This window comes from Hippoglossus stenolepis, chromosome 7 (genome assembly GCF_022539355.2).
Source record: "Hippoglossus stenolepis isolate QCI-W04-F060 chromosome 7, HSTE1.2, whole genome shotgun sequence".
In the NCBI taxonomy this organism is placed as follows: Eukaryota; Metazoa; Chordata; class Actinopteri; order Pleuronectiformes; family Pleuronectidae; genus Hippoglossus; species Hippoglossus stenolepis.
Window position 1 is genome coordinate 18,247,822 of NC_061489.1, and position 24,632 is coordinate 18,272,453.

At 44.1% G+C, this 24,632-nt stretch overlaps 1 protein-coding gene across 8 annotated transcripts; it reads left to right on the plus strand.

Moving 5' to 3' along the window:
* The first annotated feature begins 274 nt into the window (after positions 1-274).
* On the plus strand, positions 275-24,437 carry mcf2a (MCF.2 cell line derived transforming sequence a). 8 transcript variants are annotated; one of them, XM_035162146.2, is made up of 30 exons: positions 278-858; positions 6,393-6,461; positions 6,548-6,662; positions 7,090-7,180; positions 9,572-9,691; positions 10,422-10,538; positions 10,892-11,041; positions 11,140-11,255; positions 11,434-11,563; positions 11,990-12,109; positions 12,212-12,403; positions 12,490-12,681; positions 13,097-13,268; positions 14,572-14,648; positions 14,803-14,888; positions 15,026-15,092; positions 15,288-15,403; positions 16,079-16,148; positions 16,236-16,328; positions 16,700-16,792; positions 17,079-17,204; positions 17,300-17,521; positions 18,656-18,748; positions 18,991-19,069; positions 19,283-19,346; positions 20,680-20,780; positions 21,231-21,343; positions 22,048-22,160; positions 22,247-22,350; positions 22,456-24,437. In XM_035162146.2, exons 1-30 carry the CDS (start codon positions 744-746, stop codon positions 22,491-22,493), a joined length of 3,354 nt encoding a protein of 1,117 aa, XP_035018037.2. In that variant the 5' UTR covers positions 278-743; the 3' UTR covers positions 22,494-24,437. The 8 variants fall into 8 exon arrangements, 7 of the variants coding, with proteins under 7 accessions (XP_035018039.1, XP_047196616.1, XP_035018037.2 ...); XM_035162145.2 differs by having other exon boundaries at positions 281-858; positions 22,453-24,437; XM_035162147.2 differs by having other exon boundaries at positions 281-858; positions 11,449-11,563; positions 22,453-24,437.
* Positions 24,438-24,632: the final 195 nt, after the last annotated feature.

The following is a 24,632-nucleotide window of genomic DNA, read 5'->3' on the forward strand; positions in this document are numbered from 1 at the left end:
GTGCTGTAGATTTTCATTTTTTATACAACAGATCTATTCTCCTCTGGGTGTGCATCAGTATTGAAATACAGCTGGAGAAAGTGGGGTAATGAACACAGCAGCCAAACGCCCCCACAGTCCAGTTGACTGCATGATACAGTCAGCACAACGCTGACGTAGGAAACAGCAAAAAAGGAGCATGCGAGTGTGAAGTGAGGAGAAAAGTTGGGAGGGAGTTGGCAGCGTGTCAGGAGTGGACTCTTGAGCTCTGCACTGTGCGGAGCTGACGCACTGAGGCTCGCGGAGGGGAGGGGAGGGGCGAGGGAGACAGACAGCAGTGTCCAGATGGAGCCTGTTTGTTTTGGAGTAGCTGACTGCTGCTGAGAGCAGGACAGTCTGTCGGCACTAGTGTGTATGAGGGGAGGGGGGGACGCACATCTCACCCAGTCTGGGCCACAGCAGGACAGCAAACCTCTGTTTTCTGCTTCTGTGGCCAGGTCTTGTGATGTAGCTGCAGGAGACTCTGTATGCGGCTCAAGGTCAGGAGGATCCAGCAGCAGCCTCGGGGAACCGTCCCATCTGGATCCTGGGACCTGCGGAGGCAAGAGGACCTAACTTTCCCCGCTGCGGCTCTCGGCCTCTATCTGCGGACACTATGGAGGGACTATAGGGCTCTGAGGAGGATGTGAGGCCTCGACCACTGTCAATACCTCCCACGACCGAGTCCATTCTCCCAGCCTGGTCCTGAGTCGGTCGAGGGGGGAATGGGCCCAGCCTCGCTGCAGGAGGAGAGAGAGCCGGAGAAAAAGTCCAAGGAGGAGATGGAGAGCTACCGCTGCCTCCTGCAGGCTGGCTCCCAGCTCGAGAGTACTCTGCAGCGTGAGTACACATGAGACCTCTGAGTTTCCATTCAGGCTTTTAGTATATACTACTGTATCTGCTCTGACACTATACGACAGTTCACCTTGCCCCGCTCAGCACGGTGCAGCAGACTGAGACGCACTGTGGCAGAAGTCCATTTAGTTTGATTTACAGAACCATTACGCGAGGTAACCGGAGAGCTGCACACTATATCTCTGCTTTGTCAGCGTGTGTTCGATGCCTGGTCCTGCAGCTTTGCTACAACTGTGTGGGCCTTTGCAGGGATTATGTCAGCTATTTTAAGACATCGCAGATGGATAGATATTTATCCATAGTAATGATTTGTTGCCTGGTTATGTGTCGGTTGTAGATTAGTACGAGACTGCGAGGGAGGAAAAATGCTTTGTTGACGTCAACTGACCAGTTGGGAAGAAATACACAGGATGTTCAGGAAGTACATGATGCAGCTTCTGCTATTTAGAGAATGTTGTTGTGTCATGTACTGAATTACGAGCTGAATAATCTGTCAACATTTTTTAACTTAAAATAGCAACAGAATTTAATACAGAAAATTGAGATTGGGTCATATATTTCCCCTGGTCATTTGGCAGTCACCACTCTGAGGGCTTGTCTGGCAACCAGCAGTAGAAATTGGAGAGCGAAGGTAAGATGCTGAACAGAAATAGTTCCTGATGCGAGTGACAGCTCCAGGCAGCTTCCTCCAGAGGTTAATGTGATTAATCTGGGATCTTCGCAGCGTCGAGTCATTGTTTAATTTATGGACCTCGGCCTCTTAATGTCTCCTGTGGGTTCAATGTACCTGCGTCGGGATGTGGAGCCAACAGCCAGGAAAAGGCCACACTAACTTTCTATTAATACAGGGTGAAGGTTTTTTTTCCTCAGTGTGAAATGTGAACGTTGCTCTCTGAGTTTGTCCTAATCTGCTTACAGAGGATACAGCGGTGAAGAACCCGCTGGTGTATGAACCAGTAGCCACAGATTCATCGTTTACTCCCCGAGCTATGATACATCCTATCACTTACATAGCTCCGCTCGTTCCCTGTATCAGTCCCCACATCGTATTCAATTACCTTCATGGTCTAAATCTTCTGGGAGATGTTGTCCTGCTTATTTGTCAGAGGTCTGTGTAACCATGCGTTGTTGTTTTTTACATTTATACAGCCTGATTGTAGATAGAACATAGTCTGATAAGATTATGGGACAGAAAAAAACATGATACACGATCAATCACTCATCAATGACAGTTGATTGAGCAGTAAAGACAGAATTTTCCTCCTTTCGCTGCCGCTCAAACTGTCCACAGCCGTCAGGCCTTTTCAACAGACACTTCAGATTTCTGTCAGCGTTTACGTACCAAACTAACACTTCAGTTATTCGCAGGACACATACTCCAATCTCTGAAACTACATCTTCAACTGAACATTTAACTTCTTTCATTGACGGCTCAACTGTTTCTGTCTCTTACACCGGAACTGAGTTTAAATGCTTTTACTGCTGATGCAATAATAAGTCAGTAAACTGCCTACTTTCTCTCAGGCCTTATAGTATGTAACCATACAAAGTTATTGTTCAACTCGGGGGCCTCTATGTGAAATTGGGAATTCAAATTCCTCCAAAAATGACACCTCAACTCTTTTCAATACCCTGAGGTCACACAACCCTTAACACCCTTTCAGTGACACTTCAACTGCTTCAAACTGCAACATCACATGGAAAAATATCAACATTTACACCTGTTTACAGTGTTTACTACGGTGCTGAGAGAGCTCAACACACTGCAAACGACACATGAGCTGCAAAAAGTCACAACACATGCAAACACAGAAACGCGCTGCAAATTGCGGGAACGACAACGGAAATGTTTCCAGGGGACCCAGAAAAGTGCTGGACCTGGCTGTAGTTCAATGCTTTATGAAGTTCCATCACCACTGACGAGTAGCAGACTCCAATAACTCTTAAGCACGTTTCTGTATTTGCATGTGTGAAAACATTTTGCAGCGCACGTGTCGCCACATTGATGAAATAGTTGTCTTGATTTTCACGTCGTTTTTTTCTATCTGCATGTGTTTTCTTAATGTGCAGTGCGTTGAGCTCTCTTGGCCACCGTCGTTTACTCCTACAATTTCATAATAAAGAAACACATTTAAAATTCCCTTTCTCAATATCCCACAATTTGCTTAAAGCAAACACATTCCCCGTTCCACAACACAAGAAACTACCTCATAAAATGAATTACAGTGTGACAAATGCCAAATATCATCATCAGACCAAACAGTGCAAAGGTCTGAACATTACCGTCATTGCTGGGAATTACAGAGTCAAACCTTGTGTTGCTTCCGGGTTTTACCAGCTCGAATAATTTGCAATTTCCTTCTTCCCTTTTCTATCAGGATGCATCCTCCCACCGGTCTAATCCCCTTAGCACTGAAAGCTTTGTTTAGCAAAATATCCTGTGACCTAAAAGCAGCATGAGGCCAGACCTGTGTGTACTATGAACATGTTTGTATGTGTAAGAGCGGATTTCTTGCTCTGCGAGGGATTACATGTGTCCGCTTTCTGAGTCTCTCCCAAATCAGACTGACTGTAGCATCCGGGCTATGCGCACTCTCTGCAGTCACTGCTGTCGGCCTGTACCCTTCACCAGGATTTTATTATATGATAAGGTGGCAATTGGCAAGCCTGTAAAATATTATATTATTTATTGGACTTTATTCTTCACAGAAAGCAGGCAGAGTTTCATATTTTCCCAACCTCATAATACCGACATGGTGTGTCGCCTGTAAAATGTATGCACCCCCTGAGATGCCCCTAAATAGAAATTTCCCTTTGACATGAGGCTTGTCTATTAAAATAGTCTAATAAAAAAATCCTGTGTCTCAATGTTGAAAAATAATAAAACATGTAAACCTTCAGGGGAGTTAATGCTCTTTGCAGGAGCTGTGATGAAATCAGTGTTTGGACAACACAGATAAGCTCCTGTACCTTGAGCTCATGTAGATTGAAAGGATTGGTCTGAGTCTGAGTCTGTTTGACTGGCAGCGAATCTCAGTTTCCATCCACTCTGGCAAACATTGCCCTTTCTCTGTGGCTATAAGAACGGGAGAGCAAACACAGGTTATGTGACTTTCACCTGTGCACGCCATCCTGCGTGTCCCAGGGAAAAGTCAGCAGGCGAACACGCTGATTTGTGATACAGACGTTAATCAGGATTTACCTTTGAATTCGTATGAATATACCACAGTTTGACTTTACATGTACAGAACAGAGATTCAGAAATGAGCTCATGGGTTAACTGCCCTGTTTGAGAAGCTGACATATTCTGTCCTTATTCCCTTTATTTCATTATTTTCACATTGTCGGATAAAATGTATGATGCGGATGGAGTTTATCTTCAAAAATTGCATAATATTTTATGTGACGTTTCATTTTTAAAAGATCATTTGCCCTGAAAAATATGTAAATAGATTGCAAATTGATCTTTATAGCTGCAGGATAAGTAATAAATGCAGGAAAAAAAGAGCCAAAGAAAAGGGAGAGAAGACTCAGGGGACACGTGTGAAGCACGACTGGGAGAAACACTGCAGTTATAAAACAACAGTGAACATTTATAACCTCAGCAGTTGTCACACCTGCTGGTTATAGTGTGGAGCGTCAGTGAGGACATGCATCTCTGTTTCAAGACGAAAACGTACAAAGCGTTTGCAGCACTGATCAGGCAGAGGACTGCAGCAGTGCTTGTGCCTGCGTTTGCTTTTTCTTAAAACATAAATTTCAGTTCAGTCTTTTTAATAATTTGTTCTTCAGATGTTGTCGTTGGCTTCGTGTCATCTTGAAGAATCCTGCACTGTTCTATATCTAAACACACAAGGTTTTATATAAATACATTTCCCACTGTATAATGGAAAATGTGCATTAACACGTCTTGTCTCACCTTCCTGAGCGTGTTGTTGCTCAGGGCACAAGCGGTTATATAACTCCTCCGGTGTGATGGTAACTTTACCCTCCACCTGTGTGTGCACAGCCCAATGCAGCCATCGGTCCCTCAGTGGCCCGGCTTGGCTCAGCTCCTCTCTGTTACAGACGCAGATCAAATATTTAGCAGGTACCAGCAGAGCTCATTCTGTCAACCTGAGCGACACTATTACTGCAGTCGACTCATGGGAAAGAACACCTCCTCCGCTCTTCCTCTCTTTCTTCTGCTTTCTATCATTTTTTTTTCTATCTCTCTGCTCAAATTCATATTTAATGTCGAATCCATTATGGACGAGGCAACGATGAAGTGTGAGCAAATTAACTGCCCCGTTAATCTGTTGCACAAACTGAACGGGGCCCACAACATTTAGTTTAGTGTGGTTTTAACACGTTTGAGCCTCAACAATCTCTGTTCCTGCTGTGTCAACTATTTCTACATCTCGTTTTGGGAGCTTGTATTAAAGAGACATTGTCCCCGTAGTGTTACATCAACAAACATGCCCATCTAGCCCCTTGAATTTACTGTAAATGTAACGTGAGCACATGTAAACAGGCTCAGGATGATGCATTAGTCAATGTGTCTGCAGTCTCATGTGGCTGAATGGTTCAGCAGAGGACGGATGTAAGCCTCTTTAGAACTTCACTGATGGCTCCATAAGAGACTTACATGCATTTATTGGCTTCTCACACTCTAATGGCACCAGGCAGGAGATGTGGAACATCTGCCAGTAAACTTAACACTACACCAACATCAATACAGACGATAAATAGGAATGATGTCATTGTCTTACTTGTGTTATGATCAGAGAAGAACATGCAGTAATATTATATGACAGTAAGTTGAGAATAGATTTACATTGGTGAGATTGCAGCTGTGATGGTTTTTATCTTTGGATAAATGTTGATGGATGATATTTTGTCACTTTCATGTCAAATCTTCAGTGGAAAATGATTCAGTGCGGTGGAAACGACATTTAGACCATCAATTAAAAACGATTAACGCAGGAACCATTCAAGAAATGTATAAAAATAAATCGATAAACAAGAAAGAATCAAGTAAAAGGTGAAATATACAAGTGAATAAAATAACCAAAAACACAAAGAAGAGCCTGATTTAAATGCAAAATCAATCAAGTAGAAAGACACACTGCACCAAAGATCTAGATCCATTAAGTAATCCCTGAGAAATTGATGAAAATGTCCATAAATACCTTCTCACAATGTAAAAAAAAAAGAAATCCTGGATATGCCCCATTGTCTGAATCTGATTCAAATTCAAATGTTTAGATTTTTGGCCCCATCTTTCACCAAATTACCATAGTTTTTGTGTTAACCTGCTGACAAGTCACAAAAACATGACGTCCTTGGTAAAGGCATTGATGTTAAATGTCTTGATACAAGGCCAATGACCTAATTTTGAGGCCAACACCAGAATCCATGTTTATACATCATTTTACACCCACAGATCCTTTGATTGAAATGCTTGGTTTATTAACTCTCTTGCTGTGCACATCACCTCCTTCTACCATAGCTGTTAAAACGTGTTTATCATCTTCCAGAGGTTACTGTCCCCGTGAGCATGAAGGAGGTGGGAGGCTACATAGAGAAACAGGTGGCATACCTGTCAGGTAAGGGCTTTTTGTTCATGTTGTTAATTTAAACTATTTGCACATTATTTTAAAAGTAATTTCTTTTGTTTTTATTCTATTTCCAGGAGGTCGTGGGGACGACTCCAGTGTCATCGTCACTCTCCCCGAATACTCGGCTTTCAGTGACATTCCAGAGGAAGCTTTAGCCAAAGTGTTTACGTACCTCACTCTCATCCCTCGGTGTGTCCTGCTTCATTTATTCCTGTCTGAGTCTCTCCCCCTCTGCAGTGCACCAAACGCCTGTATTCTAAGCACAGCCGGCCTCCGCTGCTCCAGCTGACGGTCAAATGTCCTCCTGACGCCCTCTATATGTCCACACCTCACCTCAGAGATTAGGACAAATATAATGAAATATATTAAATCATATCAACCCTTTTTTTTCTCAACTTTTTGTGATAAATTATGTTTTAAGAACAAGTGTATGTAGTTGTAAAGCTCCTTGAAATGATATGAATTTAAAGCTATAGGCATGATTTTACCCATCCACCGGCTCTTAACTCGCAAATCCTTCCTCATTTTCCTGCCTTACAGCCTTAAATCACCATTTCCCTAATGGGTGCAATGAATAACATCACATTTACACACAACTGCCTCATTTCTCTTGCAGAACGAGACAACCTGGAGTGAAATTTATCATCATTTTAGACAGAAGACTGGACACATGGGCCTCGATCAAAACCGCACTCGCCAGGATAGCAGTGAGTTTTATTTTTCATCTAGGGGATTTGTATTTGATAGAAATACCTTCTGGACAGTCTAGACATCATGAACAACGGAATTATTCATCTCTGCTTCAATCAGACTCAAACACTTCACCCACCCACTTGTCACAGGGAAGAAAATGTAGCTTAGAGACCTGAGAGAGTCTCCATTGACAGATCTGTCTCCCAGGATGGACAGAAGTGCAATAGATGTCATGTGTTAGAGAGCACATCAACAAAATAACACTATTCATGAGAAAAGACAGTGTCTAACATAAATCAATGTTTAATGTGTTTATACAAAAGCAAAAATCTGACAGAGATGGAGGGAGCAGTAATGACAATCATAATGAGCAGGGTTCCCAGAAATGGTGTGAGTAAGCATATTGTACATCTACAAAATCTAGTTGTTGATCCACGATCACAATCCACCATCTAAAATCTACGCTCTACCATCAGGATCCACCATCACAATTACAATCCACAAGATCCACCATCATGATTCATAACCCATGATCCACGATCCACCATCAAGGTCACGATCCACGATATATGATCACGATTCACAATCGTAGATCGATGATAATGATCCACCTTCATGATCCAGGATATATGATCCTGATTCACCTTCACTGCTTGAGAGCTGTGACTGTGCTGAATGTTTGATTAATAAGCTGCTGTCCGTGGTGCTGAACCCTGAGCAGTACTCAGACTAATCACTACATCAGTGCATCTTTTACTTTGCATACATACATAAGAGTATTTTCAGCCTGATGTACAGACTACTTCCACATGATGCTCAGTTTCAAGTGTGGCCTAAACACTGTGTATGTACTTGAACGTCTCATTGCTTATTGCTGCAAATGAATGAGTAAGCAAAAACTGAGTGATGACGCGGGGAGCTGAGGATGAGGAGGAGGAAGAGGAGGCAGGTCAGGAGGGAGGGAGGGAAACATTGCAGTGAGCGCTGCCACCCTCCGTCTGAGAGGCAGCAGCTGCGGCTGAGCTCCGGCAGCCGGGGAGCTGCACACCTTCCAGCCGCAGGCAGCGATTCATCCAGCGGAGCAGCTGAGCATTTCACCGGGATGACTTCCAGCACCATGGCCGATTGCTTCTACCGGCGCGGAGTGCCGAGGATCCGGAGGAGCCCGGTAACGATCCGCCGATGGGTTAGATAGAATCCTCCGGGTGAAGAGTTTAGGCTGAAGTTTTTCTGGGTCGGGCACAGGGTGAATGCGGCAGAGTCTGCTGCTGCTGCCCGACTGATGCACTGCGGTGCCCCGCTGCTTAGTCATGCAATCCGCTGTGCGTGAGACCCGAGGTATTTCAATGCGTGTTTACATCCTGACGCCACAGAATCCTGACGAATCGACCTCTGCGGCGGAGTCAGGACGAATGAATGTCAGTAGTTGCGTCACATGCAAATAAGCAGTTGGTGCCAGGAGCAGAGCAAAGATGGATTATGATCTGCTGCAGGTTCTGAGGTGTGAACATTGCTCCACAGCGTCTTTTTGTATTTATTATACCTGTATGACGCAAGGGTACTAAAATAAATCAAATGAAATGTAGGCCTTCTTACTTTATTTATCAAAATCCTTATTGTCTTCTGTTGTGTGCATATTTACACTCATGTACATATGCAGTTAAATCACATCTCTACTGTTGCAATGGAACCTGTGTGTCTTGACTAGAAAGCAAAAGCTGAACAGAAATTTCTGCACAATCATGACCTCAAGCCACCTGAAGTCTAAATGCAGCATATGACGCGTGTGAATGTTGTAAAGACTGAACCTTGGATCCATTAGTCTCATCTTCAGAGTGACAGACGAGCTGAGACCTCACGTCCCCCCTGTCAGAGATGGGGGTGAAACCTCGCTGATGCCTTTTTCTTTTACTGTGTATAGTGGCAATTGTAAAAGCAACACAAGACAATATAAAAAAGAAGCATTTAAAAAGAAAAGAAAATAGAGAATAAAAATCAAATAAATAAAATCGTGTAGTATAAAGAATTAGTGATTATTTGATTTAGTAAAAGACCCCCGAAGACAGGAGTCTTCAGGATTTTAAAGAACTAAGAGTTGCAGCAGACCTGCAGTTGGAGCTTGTTCCATAAATGTGGAGAATAACAACTGAACGCTGCTTCTCCACGTTTAGTTTTTATTCTGGGGACAGAGGACAGACCTGCTCCAGACGACCTTATCAGAAATATATTGTGGCCTTAAACCATTCAGTGCTCTCACATCCTCCTGTGTTGTGCTGTTTGAAGGTGAAGATGTTAGAAAATATGTGTTGGGAGCACACCAGTGAGCTTAAATCCAAAGTTTTTTGCTTCATCCCGAATCCTCCTCCATCATTAATATGACAGTGAGCATCTTCTCTCTCCTGCAGGCGTCTTTTCCCGGGAACCTCCACCTGGTCTTGGTGCTCCGACCCACCAGCTTCTTCCACCGCACCGTGACCGACATCGGCTTCCGCTTCAGCCAAGACGACTTCATGCTCAAAATGCCAGTAAGGCAGCTCAGTCACCAAACATGTCCCACATCACAACCACCTGCATCACTGCCCTGATCTGCATAAGTGAAGTGTTCTGTGGTGGACGCATGTAGATTCAAGTTAAAACTATTGAAACAACGATAAAGATGTTTGTTAAAATAGTTTTATTGCCTAGCATTTTTTTTTCTTGTTTCAATAGTAGGATACACATGTAATTTTGCATATGTTATTCAGATAAGAAGCCAATATTTGTATTGATCTTAGTGCTTCTATTGTTAATATTAAATGTGAAATTCTGATATTTTTTCCAGATGTTTTTCAGAGACACATGGTTCTCGTGATTATTTTTTTTATGTAACATTTAAGCCTGATCACCCGGTGGTGATCCACTCGGGTTGCTCACATCTCACAGGAAGACCTTCAAACATACAAGGAATATTCACCATCTTGTCCTGTGTTCTTAAATAAGAATCTTGCCAAAGAGCTGCAGTTGAAAATCATATCTTCCACTTTTACAAAAATATGCAACTGAAATGAATGAAACAAAGCTAATGAGTTAATATGTCTTTTATTGAGCAGTCATGCCTCCTCCAGTATATTAAAGACACTTGCTACTGTTTTTTGCTTTAAAAGAAAAGTACTTTAGCCTATCTTTTAATCTCCAGGTTATTTTGTAAGTAGAATCTAATTTAAATTCTTGTAAGAATGCTTTTTATTCACTCTTGGATGTTCTCTGCACCTGCAGGTGGTGATGCTGAGCTCTGTGACAGACCTGCTGCGCTACATCAGTGAGAACCAGCTGACGTCAGAGTTTGGAGGCACTTTGGATTATTGTCACAGTGACTGGATTGTTTTACGAACGGTAAACGCTGCAGATCTGTCCTGAGGCACTAAGAGACCAAACATCAAAGTACTTCTGTCATCCTTCATCTTCTGTCTGTGTCTTTCTTTTGTTTTCTGACGCTCACACCTACGAATGAGCCTATCTGCTTTATTTTTATCACTTTGATAAAGCTGCTTCAAGGAATTGTGCGTATGTGGCCCTGACACATAAATGTTGCGTTGTGTTTATGCTCTTGGACACTGATCCACCTCGTCGTCAGAAATCCACAAAGCTCTGTATCTTATAGACATTGAACAGCAGCTTGTTCACCTCCTTTCACCTGCCATGTAATCACGTCTGTGGTGTTTCTCTGGTTTTTGCCTCCACTTCAGGCGATTGAGAGTTTTGCTGTGACAGTCAAAGACATTGCTCAGATGCTGCAGGGCTTTGGGACCGAGCTGGCAGAGACGGAGCTGCCCGACAAGGGGAAGGCCATCGAGTATCTTCTGGAGTCTCAAACCGACAAGTACAGGAAACTCAAGGTTTGAGACGTTAAAGGGACCACAGTGATATTTTATGAAGCACTGTTTCGAACACGGCTCATTTTATAATATAATTTGTCTCTTTGTCTTTTTGCCAGGATGCAATCAGGTCAGTGTCAAAGGAAGGTCGTCATCTTCTCTCCAGCCTGGAGGCGTCTGGGAGGGAGGATGACTCTCAATGGGATGTGAAGCTGGACTGGGAGACCGTACAGAGGTAAAACACCTTCAAGCACCTTTGTCTTTCTTCTATTTCATAAGTGTATTTTTAAGACCAATAGCAAACTACCAAAGCTGCGGCTGCTTCTTTGTTTCAATAAAATTGTTTAGCTTTATATTCTCGAGGTTGGCGTGTAAATGTTTAACTGATTACTTTACACATGGCTATGGCAAAGTCCCGTTCTTTGTAGGCTTCTGGCTCAGCTCAGAGACATGGAGTCGGCGTTTGACGGCTTCTTTGAGAAGCATCATCTGAAACTGCATCAGTACCTGCAGCTGCTCAAATATGAGCAAAGCTTCCAGGAGGTAAGGATTTCAGATTGACATGTTTCATATGGGTGTGTATGTGTTTGCATGTAAGCCCCTATTTTCCCCAAAGGATCATTTAAGGCACCATGAGATACATTTACTGGTTTAACACACAGACAATTATTCATATTTGTTTTTTACTATTTCAAATGAGTATAAACTTGGCTGCAGAGCTCCATGCCTAGCCCCTCTTCCCTGTCTTCCTGTTACACACACACACACACACACACACACACACACACACACACCCACCCACCCACCCAAGAGACCTGTCCATTATGGTCACACTGGCACAAAATCGGTTGTTGCGAACAGGAATGATCTGCGTGTTTATTTCCATAATGAGAAAAGAAGTGAGATCCGATCTCTCCGGTTTTTCTTCCCCCCCCCACGTGTATCTGATGGTGTGTGTTCCCTGTTCAGATGGAGTTGTGTCTGGAGCATCTGACAGCGGAGGAGAAGGAGCTGTCTGTTTCTGTCGACACTCCGGCTCAGACAGAACAGGCTCTCAAACGGCTGGACGAGCTGGAGTCTAATGCACAGGTCGGTGTTTTCTCAATCCGGCTGCAAACGTCTGTAAATAATGTCATTTATATTAATTACGTTTGAATTAAAACTGTCTCTGTGCTTTGTCGGCTCTGCCAGGAGGTGGTGTCTCGAGCTCAGATCATCATCCTTCACGGACACCAGCTCTCAGCCGGTCACCACTTCGCCGTGGCTCTGATTATGCAGCGCTGCAACGAGCTTCGCCACCACTGTGACACACTGAACGCTGCTCTGAAGACCAAACACTCTCATCTCCTGCACACACACCAGCTGCTGCTCTGTCTGGATCAGGTACTGACACATCTCTGTACACGCACATCAGGACGTGCGTTCGCATTTCACTGTGCGGTGATTGCACGTCTGCTCTCCACCCTCAGGCCCAGACCTGGTGTGATGATGGAGCGTACCTGCTGGCCAATCAGCTGGTAGAAAACTTCCAGTCCAAGGAGGGGGCTCAGGCTGCTTTGAAGGACATTGAGAAGTTACTGGAGAGGGCGCCGTCTATTCTCAGCTCAGGACCTGACATCGTGGCCATTGAATACGAGTCTGTCATCACACCTCATCTGCAGGTCAGACCCCCCACACATGAGATGTTGATAGAACTAAAGGCATCAAGTATAAAGCTATAATAAAGCTGCTGTCAGACATGCACTCCGGATAATCTCCCGACATTCTCTGGACGAGCTGCGTGTGAGGAGGCAAATGTCCGGACTTTCTCTGGAGTTTCTCCTGCCAGTCCCCCAGTAAAGACTGCTCCGCCCCTCACCTGAACACTACAGAGATTTCTATTTAGTTGTAAAAGTGTCCGAGCCACGTTGTTCATGTGTGAAATACAAACTGCAGAGGAGGTCCAGACCCTCTTGTTTGGTTGTCCTCCGGAGTTCATGTCTGAAAACATTGTTTCCATGTTCATGTGCTCCACAGTCTCGGTAATATAACTGGATTTTATGTCACATTACGCCCGCCCCTTGTTCTCTCTGTTAGGCCCAGATCGGGAAAACCTTTGAGAAGCATGCAGCGGTGCAGCAGATGATCCAGAACCGACAGGCTTGTCTGAGGAAGCTGGCTGATAAACACGTCCGACCGGTCCAACTGGTGGCCCCCAGGCCTGAAAACCCACCACGTGCCAAGTCCCCGCTCTTCTCCCCCAAGCATGGTACACAACACACACACACACACACACACACACACACACACACACACACACACACACACACACACACATATTCACACACACAGATTTAGTCATTTCGCTCATGTACACTTAAATAATTATCTTACTCAGGATTTGGCTGCATTTTGTAAGATACAGTTTTCATCACATTACTTTTCACAAATGAACCAACTCCCTATACCCACCCCCCCCTGTTTCCCAGGCCCAGTATGGGGTCTCATCCCAGCCCCGTAGGGCCTGGCACCGATCCCTCTCCCTCTTGCATCTTTCCTTTAGACACAGTGCTTGAATTAACACATCACAGGGCCCCACTGAGCAGGCCCAAGGTGTTCCTGAACCGGCTGTGGGGTTAGCAGGCCACCTTTACAAACAAGCTGGAACAAGAGTAGATGGTATAATCAGTCCACTGGGATACATGTGACTGCTCTATTAGTCCGGATAGCTGCTATAGAACCATATGTGGTTCATATACATTAAAGAACCTTTCATCTCCCTCTGCGTCTCATGGGAAGTTGTACATAGCTGGGCCGTATACACTAGTACCCAATTAATACTGTATGTGTTATATCTGTTGAGTTTGTATTTTAATCTGTTGTGTGATCGAACATGTCTCTATCCCGTGAGTGTGAAAGGATAAACAGGATTTCATTCTATGTCCATTCATGTCTTTAAGGCTTTGTTCTTCACGTTAGGAAGCAAAACTAATGAGCGTCATAACTATGAGAGGGAGATGATCCTGAAGCCCTCTGAGGCTCCCTTCATGCGCCGCGCAGCAGCTATTTAAGAGACGAGGTGAAGGAAACAGTTAGCTTTGACTGATTTGATCTGGTACATGCACACAGGTGACACGTGCACGCACATACGTGCATGACTGTAACGTGGCACGACACTTAGTTGGACTATCCTGTAAGGATTCGCCTGCAATAGGATCAAAAGGAGAATGAGCATTGTGCCAAACGCTGCTGTGTAGATCTGTACGCACTGCCTCCTTCATAGGAAGCAGCCTATTATCATTGATTACCTCACATGTTCATCATCAGCGATTTATGTTTTTTTCATTATTGAAGAATTAAAAAGAAAGGGTCATCGGCAGGGCAAGCGAATCCCTTTGTGCTCGCACTGTGCACATGGTCATAAAAAAATAATTGCATTTGATTTAATATGGGCGCTTAAATGAACTATGTCCTCCTCAGCATTCCTCATCAGAGCATGTGGAGATATACGGTGCGTGTGAATGATCCTCTTTGATGAGCTGCTGCTGCTGCTTGTGATCTGCTTCACACAGGTGATGGTTTGAAGTTCACATTCGACCTCTCTCTGCCGGGGAAGAGAGCGTCACGAAAGAGCCCCAACACCAGAAAAGTAAGGGAAAACAGAAGCACATCTATATATGAATTATTGTTTATGAATGTATTTCTTTCCTCTATCACAACTTCATGGAATAATACTTTTCTTATCTATCTCTCTGTTCAATATAATACTATATTTGACTTCTGAATCAAAACGGTGTGCTCAGATCGAGGTGATCCACGACTACCAGGAGAGCCGCGGCTGCGTGTCGTACAGCCTGGAGGGAGAGGACAGCCCGGATCTCTTGAAACGGTGAGGACAGGGCGTCCGTCCATCTGTCTGTCCTCGGCACTGCTCTTGATGTTGTTGACTCTGTGATTCTCTTTGTTCAGAGCTAACGATGCCCTCTGGCTTCTCTCTCTGCCCTCTCCTGTGTGTTTGTGACACAGACATGTGATGAGGGAGCTCATAGAGACGGAGAGGATCTACGCTGAAGAGCTGCTGTCAGTGCTGCTGGTGAGAAAACACACTTTCTTTTCTTTTACGCATGTCACACAACTATAAATATTGTAAACCCTCCCATGTGCATGTGCTCTGTATGGTCTCCCCACTGATGTTTTTATGTTAAATTATTCCCGATGATCCATATTTTTCTCTATATACGTAAACATTACACTTCCTTTAATGTGTTGCTGTGATTAAATAATGTAGGGTTACAGGGCTCAGATGGAGAACCCAGTTCTGTCAGCGCTTCTGCCTCCGATCCTGCGCAGCAAGAGAGACGTCCTGTTTGGAAACATGCCTGAGATCTACAATTTTCACAGCAGGCAAGTGATTAATGATACGCATCAAACGCACTGTGAATCCATTTGAACATACAAAGATGAGCATGTATGATAACACACATCGATCTTCACACAGAAGTAGACACAGAGTTTTATCTATGTCACGACTGTTGTTGATGATGTGTGTGTTTGTGTGTGTGTGTGAGAAAAAGTGTAAATTAACAGAATCATTATAAATTAAGACTCAAAGCTGATGTTGTCCTTGAATTGGAATAATAAAGTTAGCATCAATACTTAGCCCTATAGCTCTCCACATCTATTTAGGCAAGAGAAGATTGTTTGTAAAGAAATTCAAAGTGCATAAGATGAGATGAGATAAGTTAAGATAAACAAAAAGATACATAAGACAAAAAAGCATCATAACAAATAGTAAAAGGAATGTAAGATGATAGAAAAGAGAAGCATTTAAAAAGACATTAGTACTTACTTAAATAAATGATTAAAATAAAAAGATAATAACAAAAACAATAAAAGTAATAGTACGATGTGAGAAATGAGTGATTCATTAATTTAATCATAATCTCCCGTTTTTTGGTGTTGTCTCCAGTACTTCTGTCACTACTCTAGTTACGTTAAACTAACGTGTACTCCAACATACTGTACACACCACGATACACTGATGTTGATGTGCCGCTTTTGACCTTTCTGTGAATCCAGGGTCTTTCTTCAGGACCTGGAAGGATGCCTGGAGGCTCCTGAAGGCGTGGGAGCTTGTTTTCTGAAGAGGGTGAGATAAGAAATCGATTGATATTTTGATCATATTGTTCGATTCATATTTTTCAAACGAATGGAGAATCTTCTCTGTCTCCTCCAGAAAGAGAGTTTTGAAATGTACGAGTGCTACTGTCAGAATAAGCTGCGCTCGGATGCGCTGTGGAGACAGTTCTCCGACTGTGCCTTCTTTCAGGTCAGTTTTACCATGATTTCCAGCAGCAATTAAACAATTTCGATTTGTTTGTCGTCAATAAATACAGTATATGTTCAAGTACTGTAAATATTTTAATATGTGTTTGTACTTCTACAGTTTTGAACTGATTAATATCACTGAGTCAGAACAAACGGCATTTCAAATTACAGTTAACAACCCAAATGGCGATCGTATACCTCAGCCAAGGCCAAACAGTCCCCTCACAATAAATCAAGCTGCATCGAATCACACACATTCATGTATATCACTCCCCTAAATATGACAAAAATGTTTTTCTAAATCTCTGAATTTCTCCATAATTTTTTTTATCTTGCAAAATTATTTAAATTTGATTTGTTTTTCCTCTGAAGGAATGTCAGAAGAAGCTGGAGCACAAACTGGGCCTGGATTCGTACCTGCTGAAGCCGGTGCAACGTCTCACCAAATACCAGCTGCTGCTCAAGGTGAGAGGCAGCGAATCGTCTCAGAGCTGACGCCTTTATTGTGGAGGTTCTTTTATACTTGGCCTTAAATATATAGATTAGATTTTTTAACAGTTTGTCACTGACAATAGGTCTAATGCTTTGAAGTGAGTCGTTTATTATTATTCATTCTCTGTATCATTAAAATCTTCACCAGAGAGCTTCATTATTAGTTCATGCCAATAGAGGGCGCATGTGTGCGTGTGTGTGTGTGTGTATTTCCCTACATTGCTTTTTATTTTATGTGTGTGTGTGTGTGTGCTCTCAGGAGCTGCTAAAATACAGTCCGGACTGTGAGGGGACTTCTGAACTGCAGGGGGCGCTAACAGCCATGCTGGACCTGCTCAAATCAGTCAATGACTCCATGCATCAGATAGCCATCACAGGATATGAGGTGAACCACATTTCTATTTAATATTAAACCTGTGATTAATGTGCTATAACAAATATGTAACAACACTTTACACATAAATGTCCCGTTGTACGCAGGGTGACATGTGTGAGCTGGGCCGGGTGCTGATGCAGGGCTCCTTCAGCGTGTGGATCAGCCATAAGAAAGGTCCCACACGCATGAAGGAGCTGGCTCGCTTCAAACCGATGCAGCGACACCTGTTCCTGTACGAGAGGGCTCTGCTGTTCTGTAAGCGGAGGGAGGAGCACGGAGACGGCTGCGACAAGACGCCCTCCTACAGCTTCAAGCACTGTCTCAAGGTCGGTCTGCAGCTCAGAGGAAGGTTTCTGTGTCCCCTGGTTAACATATATGTACCACGAAGACTAACACACATGATCTGAGTGACCACTGGTGTCTCTAATGTGAGAATGTGACATCCTGTGATTTTATATAGAGCAATGATTGTCAGTGTTATGTAGGTTTATAATATAACTAATCACAAGTCTAAAAACAAAACACATTAACTTCCTGCTGTTTATCTGCTTGTCAGAAGGCCAACGTGTATATGTATGGACTCTGTAGTGTCCATAGCATACAGACATATGTACATCTATAGATTAGATGTGTAGAATAAAGTTATGTAGCACTGCCTCTGTCAAAATGTCCAGTTCACTAAGTTATTACGAGTTAATTATCTAGGGAACAGTGAATGTGCAATATGCACACAGAGAATACAAGGGATTTAGAAATTTGAACACAGCCGATGTGAACAAAATGCTGACGGTGGTTTCCTTCCTGATGCCCCCCCCCTCTGCTGAGTTGAAGGAATTTAAGACAAAGGTCGTATCGATCACAACTCAACCTGGAGTGTCAGACAAAAGGACGGAAATGGACGTCCTTCAGGGAAACGAGAGTAAAAGTGAACAACGAAGGATAATTCAGCGTTATTATATTTAAATGACGTGTGGTTTCCTTCGGTCATTGACACACAACTCAAGAGGAAAACAACACGTCAGGAGTGGATCAGATATTGATTAACCAGCTAATCTTCTTATGGAGGTGAATGCAAACCTTCTCAGGGGATGATGTCACTGCTACAGTCCCCCTGACCGCTACATCAGCCAAGGGAGACAGGTGTAACACAAACAAAGTTAAAGTCTAAAGCTTTTTTTTTTTTTTTACACTTCCACAACATTGAAAAAGTGAAGGATCTACCAGTGGTTGATGCCGGTGTCAGCAACAGCTGCTGCTCTTGATTTATTATTGAGGATGTGGGAGGAAGCCGTCACACAGCGGAGGTGTGTCTGTGAGCCTGAGTGTTTGTGTTCTGACAGATGTGTTACATGATGTAAGTCTGATGTATGAGCTGCTGTTTGTGCTGCCTGCCCTAATCCTGCATGTGAGTGTGTGTCAGTGTGTGTGTGTGTGTGTAAACCGTGTACGTCTCTTGGCAGATGACAGCTGTGGGGATCACAGAGAACGTCAAAGGAGATGTGAAAAAGTTTGAGATCTGGTACAGTGGCAGGGAGGAAGTGTATGTGGTTCAGGTAAGGAAAGTCAATCCTGACTGATAATTCAGCACGAGTAGTTGATCATTTCACTTTTCAATCATCGAAAAAACAATTCTGATCATTAATTGATCTTTTGCCAAGTTATTATGCAGAAAACGCAAAAAAACCTTCCGCACAGAAAGAATCCATCCTCTGACATATGTTTTTTGGAAAAAGAAAAGTTGTATAAAAAGTCTTGGTCTAATTTGTCCTGTTGCCGTGTTACTGTTGTTTCTCAGGCTCCTACAGTGGAAGTGAAGATGGCCTGGCTCAACGAGCTGCGCAGAATCCTGACCAACCAACAGAAGCTGCTCAGAGGTCTGTGATAAAGAGAGTCCAAACACAAAGCTTCACTTACTTTACTGCTTTTCAACATCAGATGTGGTCGAAAGCTCTGAAGCTCGCCAGTGGACCTTTGGGCTCAGATTTTCTTCAACATGTACAGAAAATAATGAACATACACGCTTACTACTGATGTTAATATTCAAATCAGAATCAGGAGAATTGATTGAGACTTGTTTCTCCTCCCAGATGAAGCGTATCAACAAGGCCAAATGGCTGAGCACATGCCGCTGTCCCCACCGCTCTCTGAGAGGTCAGTGCTCACACATACTTTACAGTAGGGAGCTAATTGCTTGACTTTAGGCTACAGTTGCACAAACATACAAACAAAAGAGGCAGAGAAAACACACACACACACACACACACACACACACACACACACACACACACACACACACACGTGCAGCCACAGCACCACAATCTACATCTAAGTTTGAAGTTCACCCACGATCGCAGCTCGAGTGACAGTGAAAGCATCATCTCACGTTGCTGTGGTAGAAGGCTTTGTGTGGGTGTGGCGGTGTGTGAGAACGTGGGGCAGGCCCCTCTCTGTCCACAGCTGTCTGGTTGCCTATCCCCATTCCTGCCATCCCCCACCTGCAGGGGCATGCGGCCGTCCAGAGGGGTCCCCAGGGGCTGTCTGCCGGGGCTGGACTTTGTCTCGCTGTCGGCCGACGTGTTTCTGTGCCTACGCTCCCGGAGCCCCCGTCCCAGGAGCCCCCGGCAACGCCCCCGGCCGCGCCCCCGCCACCGCCCCCAGCGCCACTGACCTGCCCTAACGCTCAGTGGTAAACCCTGCCTAGCTCGCCTCGCCCTGGCATGACCCATCTGGCCCAGCTTGGGGACCACCAATCCAGAGCTACTGTGTTTGCATAATGATTTGTCACCTGCAACCTTTATTTGTAACCTCATTGTGGTTCATACCTGACCCGTCACTCCCTTGTCACGTTGAGAGGCCTGTGTCTCACCACCTCTGCCATGGTATTTCTAACACCGTATCAAACACAGCCACTCTCAGCTCTGCATCTCAGATTTGCTATTTTGCATGAAATGCAAAGGGCAAAAAACAAGAAAAGAGTTTTGGCTTCATTTCATGAATTTTCTTGATTTCCTCATGACAGCTGCTTCTTACGATGGGGCTCGTTTCTTGAGATCTAATCAACGTCAGAGGAATTTGCTTCAAGAAACATTATTTCTCCGAATTTTAATTATAAAAGAACCAAATCTCTATATTTTGATCTCGATAAATCGAGACCAGATCTTCCCTTATGTTTCACACATGCAAACAGTCTGAGTCCATGTTTCCACCTGTTGCAGAGAAGCTTGCTCGTGCCGCTCTGTGCTCTGTCCTGCTGTCTGGCTGGTGCCTGAATGGTCTCGGCTGTGAGGGAAACGACAGGACAGAGTTGTTCTTCGGCACTGATCTGGGACCAGCTACACTGAATCCTCCTCTTATAGATGTGGATCAGATCCAGAGAGCGAGAGCTGTCCCCAGATTGTGTGACTGAGGATAACCTCTATCCTGAGTGCGTCTGCTGACTTACAGTATTTGGTGATAATTCATCTGTCCTGTGTTGTCCTCCCAGCAAGCAGCAGAGGGCGTCAGTGAGCTCGGAGGACACGGAGTCGGGGAGGAGCAGTCCGGACCCCCAGCCTCACTCCCCCAAACACCAGCACAACCGCAGGAGTGAGTGCAACTACTCACATTCACGCTGTAATCAAGTAGATACTTAGTAACTATAACCCAGAACATAACGTCACATTTGTTTTTTACACTGTTGCTGACGTAGATATTCGACTCCCCCCCCCCTCAGCAGTTCAGGTGTACTTTGACCTGAAGAACCACACACATGGAGGAATTTGTTGGAAAAAGCTACTGAGATTAGCTTTTGATTCTACATTCTTATTGTTTTCCCAGTGAGTGACAGAGGGGTCGTCATAGTTACTAAGTATCTTCATGATGCCTTTAATGTGGTGGTGTTCTGTTCAGTGTGTTCATCAGTTCCTGTTAACGTCGTGTGTGTGTGTGTGTGTGTGTGTGTGTGTGTGTGTGTGTGTGTGTGTGTGTGTGTGTGTGTGTGTGTGTGTGTGTGTGTGTGTGTGTGTGTGTGTGTGTGTGTGTGTGTGTGTGTGTCAGGTTGGCCCGGAGCTCATCACTCGGGAGCCAACTGCGAGAGTCTGGAGGAGTGGCCTGGAGGTCGGGACGCTTTCCGCCCGTTTGACACAGGCGAGGAGGTTCTGGTGCCACTGGTGAGACTGAACACACCAGATATAGTTAAATCGACCCACTTTTACCACAAACGTCTGTTTGTCTCAACGTGGAACGAACATCTCACAAACCGATCATCTCAGCGACTTCCCGCTTGTGTTTTGTTGATGGCCCGGGAGGTGCAGTGTTGAATTTAGTGCGATTAGGACACAAGAAACTTTCAATGTTCAAAAAATTGAATAAACAGTCAGTGAGCCTTCAGTCTGTGGACAGAGAGGAACATGTCTTCTTCTACGGATAAAATACAGCAGTGGTCGGCAACTGGGTCAAAGTGGGGGTCAAAATCAGCCCTTGATCATTTTGATAATCTTATTATTTTTATTTCACCATATCTGAGTGACACCGATTCAGTTTCTTTTTTTAATGAGAAACATTGACTATATAATTTTCACTGCAGATAAACCAGGTAGGATGTACCCAAAGTTTTCTAACTTCACTCTGCACCATAGACTGTTTATAAAAAGATCTGCAGACAACCTCCAGCACACGGAGAATAAAAACGTGACAGTATATTGTAGAACTGTTTGAGGAGGACTCACTAATGACGAGGGATAATTCTGTAGATGCTCTGGAGGACGAGGTCGAGCGAACACAACATTCCGAACATGCAGGTTTAGAACGGCCTCTGCACCAGTGATAATAAATCCTCACTGACTTTGTGCCTGACAGTTTCTGTCTGTGTCAGTCTCCCGGCAGATACAAGGCTTTGGCCGACTGTCCTCAGAACGGACCAGACAGCGTCAACATCAAATGTGGGGACGTCATCCAACTGCACTCTGAGAACAACAAGGGACGCTGGTGAGTTTTCAGCTTTTTAAACCTGGACGACACATTCAGTGCATTCAACTGATTCATACTCTCTCATTTCTTTCCTCACTATTCAGGCTGGTGAAAAATCTGAGTCGGCGACAGGAGGGCTTCATAGCAGCCGCCAGCCTGCAGCTGATTGTAGGAGACAGTAGCCGAGGACACTCCTCCAGACTCGGAGGTAAAGAAAAACACCTGGACTATCAAAATGACGATAACATATACAACGTTGAGCTGTTTAGTTTCCTGACTTCTTTTTAAAAAAACGTGTGTTTTCTTGTAGAAGCCGGGAACCTGAAGGTGCGAAAGCTCAGCTCCCCGTAGAGAAGAAAGCACAGAATGTGAATCTCAAAGTGACATGCGGACGATGACCAGACAGAAGGACCGGACGGAGCCACACCTGAATCCTAACTCAGCTCCTCCCTCCCTGGAGCCGTCTGCTCCCTTCAGCACAGTTCGGTCATTCAAAAAGACAAACACGTGGGAATGTAGAGACCTGATTGACAATCTCATGGCTGATTGTGACAGCACAGGAACTACTTGGCCCTCTTGGACAATCAATTGTCGATCCCGGGGTTCCTGATTGGTCTTCCTCTTTTCTGATTGATGAGGAGTTTCCTCTTCCTCTGGCGCTCAATCGGCAACACACACACACACACACACACAGTGGGGGTGTGAAGATGCTGCTGCAGGACTCGGCCATTTTTGCAAACTGTGGACTTGGAATCATTTTTCAACCCGTTTTTCATTCCAGCTAAAAACTTGAGGTTCCAGCATCTGTGCGTGTGTTCACTGTTGTCTCGGTGTGAGCTGGATCGGAGCCGCACAAAGGATTTGCCTGAAACATTTATTAAAGGCTTTTGTATATGTACAATATCATTTTTAACATTTGTTATATATACGTCAGTGTTTCATCTTTTTTCGCGTGGTTAGTTTTTTCCATTGAACTACATCACTGTCGATTTCTGACATTTCATTCCATGAGGCAGACTGTGAGGTTGAAATGCCAAAATGTGCCATGCCATATTGCCTTTTTTATTCCCGCTCTTTCAGAGTCTCTTGTACTGTTTGCAGAGTCAAATGCTCCTCATGCTTTAACCTGACCTCACGAAACAGGCACTTTAATCATGTGGAAGGACAAAAGAGACAAAAAAAAGCCACCTATTGTCTCCTGAATGTCTTGTTTGCTTGCTGCTTTACCTCTGGTGCTGTGTATTCCCCCTTATTCCTGCTGTTACTTCCTTTGTTTACCCTTGAATGACGTGTTCGGGAGGCAGGGGAGACATACCCCCTGCACGCAGGCAGCAGCCGACATGTCAGTGATCGTAATGTAAGACACGGGGCGGACGCGATGAAGATTGATGGCAAAGTATTCCTCGGTGTGCGCCGTAAACAAACGTGAGGCGTGTGCCGCAGAGCAGCAAACGGCGCCGCTCTCCTCGGGGTCTTTTGGGAGCTCGACTGTCAGTCAGGGCCTGGAGAAGGGGAGAGCGATGTCAGATTAGGGGGAAACGAGAGGGAGAAGGAGAGATTATGCTCTGTGTGCCCCTCCATCACGCAGGCGGATTGTTTCCTCAGCACCATTACAGCTCTGTTAATCTCTAGTTCCGCATTAAAAGGGATCATGCAGCCAACATGAAATATACCCTCTGTGTCGAACGCTTAATTAAATATTGATTGCAGACTTATATGAATTTACCACATCAAATCGAGGCCCCAGTCGCAGGCCTGCCTTTGATATGCTGTGTTTGATATGGAAATGAGTGTGGAAAGCAGCAGGGGCCGCTTCGCACTACACAATTCCTATGTTGTTAATTTATTTATTTTGCTGTCATGTTATTCCTTCATATTGTGAAGTATCTGTGCAGCCCCCCAAATGAAATTTACGTTTCCACATATTTACAGTAGCTCTGCTTGACTGCACGGAAAACAGGCCCCTTGGTTTTTTTTATGTTTCGCCTTTTAGCTTCATATGACAAAATTTGATGTTCTTGTGTTTAACTTCAATCCAAAATGCTGCAGATTTTGCACATTTCTTTTTCCAGCTTGGAAAACAAAAGAAAAACCTGCTTGAAATATTGAAATATGATGTATCCTGATGAGCCAAGTAGCCTAAACATGTTGCTGAATGTTTCTTTAAAATGAAAATGCATGGCAACGGAGCAATGAGCAGGTTTGTACTGTGAGACTGTCACTGTTCTAACCTGGCTTCTTTTTGTACAGCTTCACTTCTGTATGAAATAATCCAAAATAAACTATTTATTGCAATAATTGTTTTTGCTTTAGTCACTGAAATAATTCAAATATTCTATAATGCGTGCTACTCTTTGTCATCCACCCTGATTTCATCTATTATTTAAGTCTTCTTGTTTTAATGGAAGACAATTTTTACAATAAAATTATGCAAACTCTTTTTGAGTTTTTGTCATGAATTTGGAAAGATACTCAACTTGTACATCCCTT